General features: G+C 33.8%; 1 protein-coding gene across 18 annotated transcripts in view; it reads right to left on the reverse strand.

Moving 5' to 3' along the window:
- Positions 1 to 13,376, reverse strand: part of l(1)G0196 (inositol hexakisphosphate and diphosphoinositol-pentakisphosphate kinase) — a 331,048-nt gene extending 317,672 nt beyond the window's left edge. For 15 of the 18 annotated variants that reach the window (XM_081736372.1, XM_081736379.1, XM_081736366.1 and 12 more), the window contains exons 1-2: positions 13,030 to 13,232; positions 5,175 to 5,556 (exon numbers count right to left, since the gene is read on the reverse strand). In XM_081736372.1, the coding sequence (XP_081592498.1) occupies positions 5,175 to 5,276 (102 nt within the window). In that variant the 5' untranslated portion in view covers positions 5,277 to 5,556; positions 13,030 to 13,232. The other 3 variants (XM_081736362.1, XM_081736359.1, XM_081736358.1) reach the window with 3 other exon arrangements.
- Positions 13,377 to 13,960: the final 584 nt, after the last annotated feature.

The raw sequence follows: 13,960 nt of genomic DNA on the forward strand, positions 1-13,960 counted from the left end.
TAAAGCTTCTATTTGCAGCACGTATACAAGACAAACTCAATCAAGCAGGTACCATCATCTGCCAATAAGGCTCAGCATTGTTGTCCACATCTACAATGTAAACGTCTGGTATCTGTACAAAATCAGCCATCTGTGCAACTAATATTACTTCGCTCTAAATACTCTAACAAACTGAAAAAAGAAAAATACATCAATATTTAAATACGGCATAACACTACTCCATCCACTGCGAAAAAAGTAATAAAGAAAATAAAGTAATAAAATAAGCTCGATTCATATTCATGCTGCTATTATTTTTTTTAAAAAAATAATAAGCTTTACCCAGTGCCATGCTAAAAAGAACTTTCTTTCTGAAACTTTTACACAATATTAAATCTCTACTTAAACTCATATAAATAAGCTCTACGGAGCCTATATATAAAATTTAAATTATCAAATAAACTTAGTTCTAAGTTTAATATTCTAACTTCTCAGCCCAATGGATATCCGTAGGGTACTGGTCCAGAGAGAATATGACGAGTAATTTTAGCTTCTCTGCAAGATACTAATAGTGTGTCTCGCTCGTTCAATTACAGTAAAGATATTACACGCATTAAGAGGCCAATCGGAATAGAATAGTCGGTCAGGTTAACCAGATTTTATAGTCTTTATAATACGAAAAAATTTAGCATGAGTTAAACGCATTTTTTTTTTTTTTTTTTAATTGCTGCACAATTTCAATTTCACTTCATGACTCCCAGCAACATTTTTTTCTTCCTCATTGTTTCTTATAAAAGCATCACACTCACGAGGCTTCCCTAATCTTCAGAACAGTGCTTGGTTTTAAGCATTTCAAGCACGCAATTAAAACTGTAGAATTTCTTGTATAAATAATAAACACTTGTAACTATCTATTAAAATGGAAATTAGTTACAAATAGAATACAACAACGAAAAAGAAACACTTTGTTTCCTAATAACAATTAAATCTGGATTGATAGGTCAGTTCGAATTTTGGATTTTGGAAAATGTAAAAATATTTCCCATTTACCAAATACAGACATACATATAGTTATCTAAATAATAGGATATGTAGATTTAGGGTAAGTAATGTGTGCATAAAATTTAAACTACAAGCAAATAAACTGGAAAGCTAAGTTTTAAGTGAAGCTGAAGCTCTCTAGAATTATATATTCAAGAAAATTGTTTTCTTTAACATTATTTTCTGAGAGTGTAATGTTTAATGTGAGTTATCAAAATTGATACTATGGTTCCAGATAATATGGAGGTCAACTGAAATTAATTTCAATTGACCGTTCAGTATCAAGGATATTCACAAAATGGACATCAAATTTTTGTTTCTGTCATTACCTTATTTAAAAATAAACTATTTTCAATGTTAAAGCAAATATGAATTATTTACTTTATTTATTTTTCACAGCAACTTCTCAATACAACATTGTAATTGTGTATTCTTTAGTTTGTAAAAATATTGCCAATGTTTGATAATTACTTGCAAGTCGATGATTTTAGCGTCCCCTAATCCATGAGCACAGTTTAAATTGAGTTAGCTTCTACAACAAAGTGTGATCTCGGGGGTGGGATTGAGGACGAGGCTGGGAAAGGACATGCTTCGCTATATTCGTATTTGCATTTCAGTAAGACTACAACTGCCTAGTTTTCGAAATACAAAAGTGTTAGAGATTTGTAACATTAACATATGATATCCCTTCTTGCTGGTGTTTACTCACGTAAATAAGGCCCGGGAGTTTATATTATACCATATATTTATTTTACATGGAAATCGGATAATGGGGTGAGATCTTCACGAATCAGGCGAAAAACAGCTGAAATAAGCAAAGTTGATAGGACATATTTTTCACATTTTTCAATTTGGAAACATATTTTTTCACTTTTCTAATGATAAGACATATTTCTATATATATTTTGCAATAGCTATATCTGCACAAAATCGATATATTTTTTTAACTTTTTCTTATATGCTTTCTGCCAAAGTAATAAAATTTGCTTTCTCGCTGTGTTCAATTGAACTTGCATCAGACTATACAAAACGCATTTGATTTTCTACCAGGTTAAAATTTAGTACGGGATAAATAATACCGCCTTGCGTTATAATGCCGAAAATCGTTTAAAACAAAAAGCTTTCTGGTCATTGTTGAACGTGCGCACGACAATTACAACTGTTCTTTTATTCTTTACATTTTTCCTTTTTAACTAAAACAAAGAAATTAACATTTTGTGCTGAAAAATTGTTCTTTTTACGTCGGTTAAAATCAACAATAGTTTTAGCCAGGCGTGCAGCGGAGAAAGTGTAGAGAATGCTTCCTGTAAAACAATCTTTTTAACTGAAGTTGAGAGCATACGTTGCAGAATTTGGGAGCGATGTGTTCTCTACAGATGACAAGATATTGTTCTGTAAATTATGTGAATCCAGTGTGGGATATTCGAAGAGATCTTCTGTACTGCAACATTTAGATACGACGAAGCATAAAGAAATGTGTGAAGAAAGCGAAATCACAAACGCTACTTCAACATATGACATCATCCCAGAGCAGTCGAATGTCCTCTTTCTCCAAAGACCTGTGTAAAGCATTTATCGCATCTGATATCCCTGTGTGGAAGCTGGAAAACCCTAATCTTCGTGAGTTTTTGAAGAAGTACTGCAACAAGGAAATCCCTCACGAATCCACACTTAGGAAGGCCTATGTGGAAAATATCTATAGTGAAACTATATGTAACATCCGGCAGAAAGTGAAATATATATATATATTTTTTATTTATTATTATTATTATTATTATTATTATTATTATTATTATCAGTGGACAAAACGACAGACTAGTACGGACGTTATATAGCCAATGCTGTACTTGGTATTTTGAAACCGGAACAGGCTGGAGAAATTTTCCTAGTGCATGTTCAGCAGTTGGAGAAGGTTAACAATTCTACAATCGCTGGCTGTATTAAAAACGCAATGCAGGTTTTCTTTCTTTTTCTTTTTTTTTTTTTTCAGAAGGTGTTTCTCGTGACAGGCTTGTACTTGTAACGGATCAGCTAGGTATATGGTGAAAGCAGGAAAAGCCTTGAAAGTTCTATATCCCAAAATGATCTACATTACCTGTCTGGCACACGGAGTCCACAGACTATGAGAAGAAATTAGAGCAAGATACCCCAACGTAGTGTCAAATATGAACAAAATTTTCTTGAAGTATTCACCACGACGCCAGGCCCTAAAGGACGCTGGATATTGCTTTGCCACCACAGCAGGTGGTGACACGGTGGGGAACATGGCTCAAAGCAATTCAATATTACTGCGCCAATCTGCCTATTCTTCCGAAATAGTTGCTGGATTTCAAACTGAAGATGCAACATGTACTAGTGTAGTTCAGGAATTGCTTAATGATATTAAATTAAATGATGATGATATACATTTCTGCAAATTTTGGGTTTCTGTTGTCATCCATTGAGCGATTGGAGACAAGTTATTTCAGTGTGCAAGACTATCTTGAAACCATAGATGTTAAAACACAGTTGTCAACAGCAAAGGGACCAACAGCAGATTTGATGAAAGACAAGTTCACTGCCATCCTGAACAATAATCCTGAATATGGCACTTTCACTAACATTGCTACTGTTCTGAGTGGCGACGGAGAATTAACGCTCAAAAATGTTTAAGAAAATTTAACACCTGCAGGATACAGTATGTTTGAGGTTTGCTCCTTTGACTTCGTGCCCTGTGGAACGTACATTCTCACGCTACAAGTCGCTGCTTGTAGATAATAGGCGAAGTTTCACAGAAGAGAACCTGAAGGAGGTCTTCGTGTCACAATGCAATGCTTAAAATTACTTTTGCCTATTGATTTGTCTGATCTTTATTTTTCATTTTCAAGTGTATAGAATAGTATGACATTGAAATATACATTCTCTCCATTTGTGTGTGTGTGTTCAACTAAAAGAAACTGAAATCACAAGCTCTAGAGATTCGTTACAAGCTGTTCAAATTAACACGAAATACTTTCTATAATTATTTTATTTAAAAATATTCCTTTTGTAACCGTAAGCTAAGTAAAATAACACATTAAAAAATACGACAGAACTTTCCTTAAGAAAATCTGTTTACAAACACAACTGGAAAATGTTCCCTTTGTAGCTGTCAACTAAGTTCAAATAAAACATACATATTTTACAGTTTTATAAGGCATAAAATCTCGGGCCCTACACATAAATAATCACTTAATTTCAAATCATTTTCCCATTTCGCTAACTTTAGCGTTCACAAAGCTTACGAAGTTTTATTTTCAATTTATATTACGTATTAAAAAATAAAACTGTGAAACCACTGTCACTTTCAACGCACGTTATACTCTTTTGAAAGTCACGGAACTAGATTGTTGATATAATGTATCGAATAACAAAACTGCATGTTTGTTGAAGAGGGAGATTTTGTTAGTACGTACGAAATTGGTGTTAGTACGTAACCAAATAAATGTGAAAAGCAACATTTTCGCCTATACCTTTTTTTCTTTGATCCAGTTTAAAAATAAAAATAATAATAATACTATTTTTTGAAACTGTAAATTCAAACAAAATAATAAAAGAATATATACGGTCAATTATCCAGAATATGCCAGGTCATATGAAATACATATAAAAGAACCTCAATACTTAGGCGAACCCAGGGTTAATGTTTGCAAAATACTATGTGAACGTACATTGGGGAGTTTTATATAGTGTCATACAGCGTGTTTGAAGTATATCCTCACTCACATATTGTAAATACACAATAAGGGTACAATTTTATATACAAAGATAAAACCTGTTTAGGGTACTTAATTTCTATCTCCAAGATTGAGCTCCTGTCACGAATGCATCACTGGTTAAAAAACTTACTTGATTGAAGTCGAAAACTATAAAACTTAACAATAAATATATATGTTTACAGCACAAAAAGATATACAATTAAAAGGATAAAATTTTTAAAAATCTTGAATTACCAACACACAGAAGCAAAAACTGTTCAACCCAAGCAATTTCAACATAACAATAAGTTTATAGTACGAAAAGAGAAGTGAAGAAACAAAAAAGCTTGCAGATACGTCACCAATTAATATTAACTTATAGCTAGCTACATTCCTAAAAGTAACACAAGATATTTATATTAAAAATAAAGTACTCACCCTCGATTTCAAGCCTCTTCCTTCATTGTCTTCTCCAATATAAAAGGAAGGACGAGCCTTTTTCAGTCCCTGATAACCATGCTCTAGTTCGGTGTATGACATTATTTCACCATTTTATTTCAGCAACACCAATTCACTACTGCCTCTCCCGCATCACATTTTTACATGGCCCACTAATGCCATCTTGAAACAAATTATGTACATGTATTTTATCTCACTGCGTTCCGACGAACAGAAGTTGAAGTTTTAAAGTTGAAGAGTTTAACAACCGACATTAATTCAATGTGAGTGTAATGTTGTTCGTTAAAATGTGTAGTTAAAGTTGAAGGACTTTTTTTCGATGAGTATAGAAATGTTTCATTCTTAAGTTTAGCACTTTATCCTGTAAATAAGTTGACCACATTATTACATGCAGAAAAGGCATTCCAGGCACAAGTGATTGTACAGCAGGACTAACACAATAAGGTCCCTAAGTTCCTTTTAATCAAATAATGAATCTTTTCTCAATACTCTTATAACTTGCGTCTGTATCCATAAAGCTAGTTACCTTGTTAATTCTATGTAAACATTTACTAACTGTAAGTAAATTTTGAAAATTATCAAAGTTCGGCGCAAAAAAAAAAAAAAAAAAAAAAGTTAAGCTTATAAAGAAATCAATCACTACAAGGAATTGTCCAATATATTTATATATTCCGTTTATTTCACGATATTTTCGGTCCAAAATATTCTTCGTTCGTTTATATTTAAATAATTCGGTTAAATTTTTGTCAGATGGCAGGATCTATTACATAATTTTGACATCTCTGGTTGTGACTGTTCTCTAGTTACTTAGTGTCTCTGATAATTGATTACATTCGCACCTAGTGTGATTAGTTGTTGATTTTAGTTCAGCGCCCCTTTCAGCAGCGAGGCTATATGAGACGTGGGCCTACTGATTAACGTGGAATCCGAACCACATGAGCTCCGACCGGGAATCGAACTCGGGTCTCCCACGCCAAAGGCGCGTACGCTAACCGCTTAGCCACGAGGAAGCTCCTCTAGTGTGATTAGTCTACGGCCAAATCGAGAAAAAAATATGGATTTCTGTGAACTCTATATCTAGTAATGGACTTCTTCCTATTTGAATAAGTTATCAGAAAAAACGACAATACAAGGAACAGTCATGAATCGAAGTATAAGGAGAATATCAAAATAGCCTTCTGGTTACATTTACAAAAAAAAAAAAAAAAAATCTTTAACACAAAGGTAATGAGAATGATTTTCAAAGAGATATAAATACAAAAATCCAAACCTATCCTTTACCCATTACTTCCTTGTTTCTTTATGAGATCAATCTCCTCAACGTTTCAGCCTGTCGTGTTTAACGTACGCGTCTTTGGTGTGGGAGACCCGGGATTGATTCCCGGCGGGAGCTCATGTGGTTCGGATTCCGCGTTAATCAGTAGGTCCACGTCTCATATAGCTTCGCTGATAAACGGGACGCTAAACTAAAATCAACTCAACTCATTTCAACCTCTCGGGCCCTTTAAACCCGAGAATTCCCAGCTGGTCGAACATAATTAACTTGCCATTTTGAAATTTTTTGTTGTACTGTAAAAGAAAAAGTATCCCATGTATTCCGAAAAACCACTTACAATATATATTAACACCTTTAGCTGGTATTGTCACTCCACCAACTGAAAAAACTGAGGTAGTTCATAGATAATTATTGATCTACTTATATTACTTTGTCACTTCTTACTAAAAACACACAATACATGTTTCTTTGTCGCTTATTATTGTTACAATATTTGTCTATTTAGATTATTTTTATTATTTAAATAATATTTTCTTCACTTGCGACAAAGATATATTCACAATATATTTTTAATGAGAAGTGACAAATATAAAAAGATCAGTTTTCCATAAACTATTTCAGTTTTCTCAGATAGTGGAGTGATAACACTAGCCAAAAGCTTTTAAGATATAAATTGTTTCTCGGAATGCTTTCTTTTAATTTTTAATTTGTTTTTTCTAAAATCTTTCAAGATTTCAAATTAGTGGTGTCTGACCAGCTCTGAAGTATTCTTGTTGAAGGCCCCCCGAGAGGGTTCAAATATATAGGAGAATGATCTCATAAAGAAACGAGGAAAACTTAATGCCTAATAATTAATTATTAAAATCGATTGACACGCAAAAGCAATGATTTCACATGTTGAATTTTAGTAACAACTCACAGGCTAATGTCATTAGTGGAAAGTTATTATTTATGCAATCTGATTGGCTGATAACTTTCAAATCTTTTCTTGAAAATTTTAAACAGGTTTTAAATTTTTTGCTTAAAATTTTTTTCGACCACTGTTTGAAAATTTTAATTTGAAAATTTTTGAACCTTAGGATTGTAGTTACGACTCACAGCTAAAGTTATCGCTGAAAAGTTATTCTTGGTGTAATCTGATTCGCTGATCACTTTCAAAACTGGTTAATATTTTCTAAAAGGTTGATTTTTTTTTTTTTTTAAATATTTTGGATCACTGATTTTCTTATTTTTTTTTTTTTTTTTTTATTTTAGCTCGAAAATTTCTGAATATAGGATTGTAATAGCATATTGTTGCTCAAAATGATGCTACATTTTTGTCTGTTACGCATTCTTGACATTCCCTTTCATTCTGCTTACGATTTGCATTTTGTGACGGCTCGGACGCATCTAAATAAGTTCTGACTGTAAACACGAATCTTTCTATCAACTGCGCACTTTATATCTTCCACTACTGACATTTTTGATCAGTTCATCAAAACCATTATCATTACTTGACGGCACGATGTGTATTTTCTTTCTTACCCTGGCATGTAAAGTCAGAATATGAATTTTAAAAATTCCCATTATATTATATACCTCAAAGTATACTAGTAGCAATGGCTACCGTTCAAACTTCAAAGCACGTCACTGACACCTTTATATAAGTGTTCATTAACCATATTAAAATAATTCATCCAATAGTGAATAATTATGCAATTTATCACATCCCTTATCTCTAAACTAACTCACTCTATGTTCAATGGAACTCGAACTTTCAATGATGCGTTCACAAAATCTCTCCATTGACTTTGTCTCTATCTTATATTATTATTTCTGCGAGATCCACCTTAATACTGAAATGCCATCTAGTGTAGCAACCTAATATCGAGTTACTGAAAGGTGGCCTCTGACAGATAACTGAACATGTAAACAAAACGAGAGAGAGGATTGTTCGCCAATCACCAGCAGTATTCTTTTACGCTGTTGCCGGTAGTTGAGACGACTTGTTAAATGTCTTAAGTTTGTCGCCAGAGCTGCTGTCTCTGTTGCGGAATCTCCGGCAACAGCGCCTCCAGTACTCCCCTTGCTCTATCCAACTGTCAGAAGCCACCTTTCCTTGCGCATACTGTAGTACAAGAAAGAAATATTTTCGTGTGTGTTTGTAATTTTTTACGTCACAGGGACATGTATTTGATAGAGCCTCCATTACCAAACCCTTCTCTAAAAGTTTATTTACATGAAATGCTAGCAGGCTGTTAAGTTAAGAGTGAACGATGAAAATTTAAGAGGAGTAATTCTAAGTAAAGTACATTAAAATAACATCAAACAAATTAAAATAAAACCTTGAAAACACGTTCCTGTGTGTCTAATCTGGAACCGCCATCTGCGAAAGATTAGTCGGTGATTGTCCACTACAAATATACCTAGTTAAATTTTGGATAGCCCCGTTATGTACCAACAAATCTCATTATGATACTGAAGTACGACTTTTAGGGCATATTTCGTGACGAATAAGTTATTTATAATCATTAGATCTTTGTATATATAAAATAAAACTGGACAACTTCTCGTCAGAACTATGGTTCTTTTCCACATTATAAGTAAACCTCTTTCCCCTGTAGCTACATATAGTGCCCGTATAGTATATGCAGGGTGGAAAAAATAATGATTTTTTTTTTTAAAATCCTTTTGTTGATATTTTTGATTTAAGTAAAATCTTTCTCCTCGTATAATGCAAGTCGCGAACTGAAGAAAAAGCATTAAGAATTAGTATTAAATGCTAATTATGCCATTTAAGTGAAAGTATTGGGGTTGAATTTTGAATTATCACCAATCGTTAACCTATATCAATCCCAAACAATATTTCTTAACCCTTTTAAATTATGGCTCTTTTTAAAGGTAAATTATAGACTTTCAGCAAAGCAGCTATAACATCCTAGGATAATGGTACATACATCACTCTCTTTAGAATAGAACAGCTTTTGAAACGGTAACATTCACATTTCCCTATCATGTCTCTGAAGCGGGAAATTTTGAGAGTAATCGGCATTTTTTTTTTTTTTTAATTTTGATCCCCTCTGGATTCCCCTGTGTTAACGCACAGATCTCAAAATCAACTGGGAAATACTAAGGGGAGTACCGGTACTAAATGTGTGTACAAAATTTCAAGCTTCTATCTTGAGTAGTAAGGGTGAGGAAACTATTGAGCTAAGAACATTCCCACAATGATCCAGATGACCCGGATGTAATATAAAAATTTCCTCAGACATCCCTAGGATCATAATTTGTACATTATTCTCTTCAGAATAAAACAAATTTTCAAACGGTACGCTTCACATGTCTCCATGATGTATCTGGGGCGGATAAATCACGAAAAAATGAACTTTGTTAAAAATATCTTCTTTTTTAAATTTTTACCTCTGTGGACCCCTCCCCCTGTTTTAAGGCAGAGATCTGAAACAAATCTGAAAAATACTGAGGGGTCCACTGAGTAAATGTGCAAAATTTCAATCTTGTAGGTGCAAAAGTAAGCCCGCGAAAAATAATATTTCCCAAATACCCCAGATTCCCGTATAAAACAGGATCTCAGGTAACAGTTTCCTGAGACATCCCTATTTATCCTAGGAGCATAGTACGTATATAATTTTCTTCCGAATAGAACAGCCTTTCGAACGGTAACATTTGTATGTCTCCATCTGAGGCAGGAAAATCACGAAAAAAGTTATTTTTTATTAAAAATATCCTTTTTTAAAACATTTTTGTCCCTCTGGACCCCGCTGTTTCCACGCAGAGATCTGAAAATTATTAAGGGGTGCACTGAACGAGTGTGCAAAATTTCAGTCTTCTGAATGCAAAATGTAACCCGCCAAAAAATAATAGTAATACGCATAACAAAAAATATCTTTTTAAATTTATGACGTCATCACACACTATGCCTCAACGCAGAAAGGCGTGAAAGCATATGTAACGTGTTCTAAAATGCCTTCAGTCTTGAAGAAAATGAAGTAAAAAGTCTTATTGGTACTTTTATAATCGAATAATAAAGATTCTACCCTATCACCTAAAAATAGGTGATATAATTTAAAAGGTTAAGCATTAAGGAAAAAGTACAGCAACGTTTATCAAAATGACACTTTTTTTCACAAAAGTTACTGATATTTGGCAGGGGCCTATTTTAAAAACTCAGAGGATAGGGCCCCTCTAAATACCCCCTATTATTTTGGAACAAACAAACAGACACGCACAAAAAAAGAATTTTCGTCTTAAATGTCGATGGTGATTTCCCCTTTGGAATAGTTAACGATTTTAAAACCCAAACCCAATGTTACGAAAAGAAGAAAGCAGAATTGCTCTGTTACCTGTTCAAAACGGGATTTTCCCTAATCATCCTCTGCATGACACTTGTTTTCATACTATACTCTACATTTGACTCTCATTGTATTATGATTATTAACTTCTACAATCGAAATAACAGAACAGAAACGAGATTTTACTTATTTTCCAATAAAATTAATTTATTTCGGAATTTGATTTAAATCAACGATTTTTATTATAAAATCAAGTGATTTAAATCAGACTGATTTAAATCAATCCACTCTGAGTATATGAGACTATAAATTTCACTTTTAACTTTTAAAGGCTGATATTTAGTATCTTCCCCAATCTTGCACATATAAGATTTACAGTGTGTTACTTACTTTACAAAATATAGCTGAGGTAGGGATAACCAGCGAAGGGAGTTAGAAGCCCCCAGGACCCTTGTACTTCTACCTTTATCACAATTTAGACAAAAACAAGAAACATGGAACCATGAAACGAGTTGGGGGGGATACTAAATGCCATTCTTTTTAAATTATAAAATACATTCATAATGTTATTTTGAAAGAAGATTGTATAAGTAATTAAAATATGTGGGGATTTTACCCTTAGCAAGTGTAAAAACGTAGAAATAGTTCTACTTAAGCGGAAGGTTTTATGCGCACATTTATGCTTTTTTTTTTCAATTTACCGTAACACGATAATTTCCCTCAGGCTAAGAGAGACGATGATTAAGACAGGTGAATGATGATGGAAGAATTGGTGGAATGAAATGAGGGAGGAAACGAGTACACCGAGAAAACCCACGGACACTATGTTGTTCACCACAAACTAACTTGTATGAGGACCGAACCAGAAACCCCACGCACTAAAGGTAAGCGCTCTATCACTGAACCACCGTGTCCCCTTCATCTACAGTATGCGGAAGCCACTATGAAGTGACGTTGGGTAAAGGCAGTATGTGAAACCATGATGCCCTTACATAAAAACGTCAGAGAAGTATAAAGCAGTGTGATTATCATTCCGCACAAAATATCAAAGTACAAGATACACCAATGTCCAAAATGATTGTCGCATATCTATAACAGTCTTCTTGTAAGAACATAATTTGACAGTAATTTTGCATGGTACTTTTAATACTGATACTATCTGTATAATCGGGAAATGTATATTTGGGCCTATGTTTAGAAGAAGGGGTCCAGTTCTTTTCTCTAAAAAATGTTACAATTTTAGTAATTTCTCTTCACATTCGGTTAGTTTAGGTTAGGGCTGGTTAGTTTAAGTTAGGTTAGGCTAGTTTAGGTTACGTTAGGTTAGTTTAGTTTATGTTATATTAGTGTAGGAGTCCCGCATAATTTTCTAAAGAAATGATAGAATTTCGCTTATTTCTACTAATATTGCGTTAGTTTAAGCTAGTTCAGGTTACCTTACGTTAGTTTGTGTTAGGTTAGGTTAGATTTGGTTACGTTATGTTACATCTAAGTACTTGCATCACTCATTTCTCCTGTAAATTTTGTGTTTTTTACGTGCTTCTGGACCCCTTGTACTAAACATACCCCTATATTTGTGGTAACTTTCATAGGAAAAGAATTATAAATACAAAAATTAGAATGAGTAAAACAAAATGTTGCTAAATGAACAAGAAAGTTTTATTTTCGTTTTATTCTTCTTATTTACTGCTCTTTTGACATGAAATTAGCCACATACATGTCTTTGCCGATTATACACATACTAACATTGTAAGAGATACCGGGCGAATTCGTTATCAAATTCATATTTATAGACATGCGAAAAATAATTTTGGACATACGTGTATATCATGCATATCCTAATTTCTTTACCACCAGCTTCGCCCTGCCTGAATCGGTTAGATAGTAATCGTGCTTTTTAGTGGCCACCTAGCATATGTTGATTTTTTTATTGCACAGCAGTTTTTATGCTTTACTTTTAGAAGTTACGTTTATATATATGTCGTAAAAGAACAATGATTTTTCAACAATTACTTCTGGTGGACCTTTCGAAGTGAAATATTTTCATGTCGCCCACTGGAAACCTTTTAGGTGACAATAAGGAAGTTACTTAATTATGAATTTTCAACACTTGTTTCTAGTGGTGCGCCGGAAGTAAACCTGTACACAGATAAGGACAACTAAACACAGCTTCTACTTTTAATCCAAGAATCACATAATGTACATAGTTACACTATGCAATTGCAAGCATATAAGTGCTATATAAGACACAAAGCTTAGCTTACACGACCTTAGGTAATTGATTGTTGCAAGAAGAAAAAGTCCAATGTTTCTTCTCCCTCTTCATGGTAAGATTTCATGTATTGTAAGATAATTTAAAAACCAACGCGAAAGGTATTATAAAAAAATGTCGAATTAATGTAAACACAGACTACACACTAATAATTAAAAAAGTGCATTTGTCCGGCACAAACAGCTGATGTGAACGTTTACTCCCACCTTCTGACTTCAACCAATAGTGGCCACGAGAACATTCTTCTTCTTTCTCCCAGACGCGAAATTGCAGGACGCACTCAATTACGTTTTGGGTCAACGCAAAGCAAAATTTCCATCGGCATATTAAAATGATTTGATCCGTTGCTTTGCTGTACGCAGAATTTGGTAAATGCAGGTACAAGGAACAGTTGCCACAGTCCTTATCGGTTCACTTTTGTACAATTGGCATAGTTAGCTCAGTGAAACAAAGCTTTTGGGGGGAACAAAATTCAATATCAGAATAAATTATACTAAAATAGGTAAAATCATCCATAATATTAAACAAAATTTCCAGAAAAATCGGGGTATAGAGGGAAGTACGGAACAACAGGATACGCCCCTGCGTATATCCCTATGTACGGTTACCACCGTAACAGCACAAAATGTACTAGGCATGTGCCATTTAGGTGTTCCAGTTACTTTTTAGGTACCCGACACTTGGCACATATGATATTCATGTACCAAGTGTGTACTTAAGCTACCTACAGTTTATTGCAACTATGTACTACCCGTTTCAGATAGGGTTGCCGTTGTTCATGGTGGCAAAACACAGAACTAAGATGTAAACAGAACGCAGCTAAGCCGTAACAGCCCACTCGTGATTGACTTTTTGCAGAAAACATGGTATGTTCTTTGTGGAAACAAGCATGGTTTAAGTTAGCATAGGAGTATGTGTATGGGTATGT

This window comes from Thermobia domestica, chromosome 13, assembly GCF_964235325.1.
Source record: "Thermobia domestica chromosome 13, izTheDome1.hap1.1, whole genome shotgun sequence".
Taxonomy (NCBI): Eukaryota; Metazoa; Arthropoda; class Insecta; order Zygentoma; family Lepismatidae; genus Thermobia; species Thermobia domestica.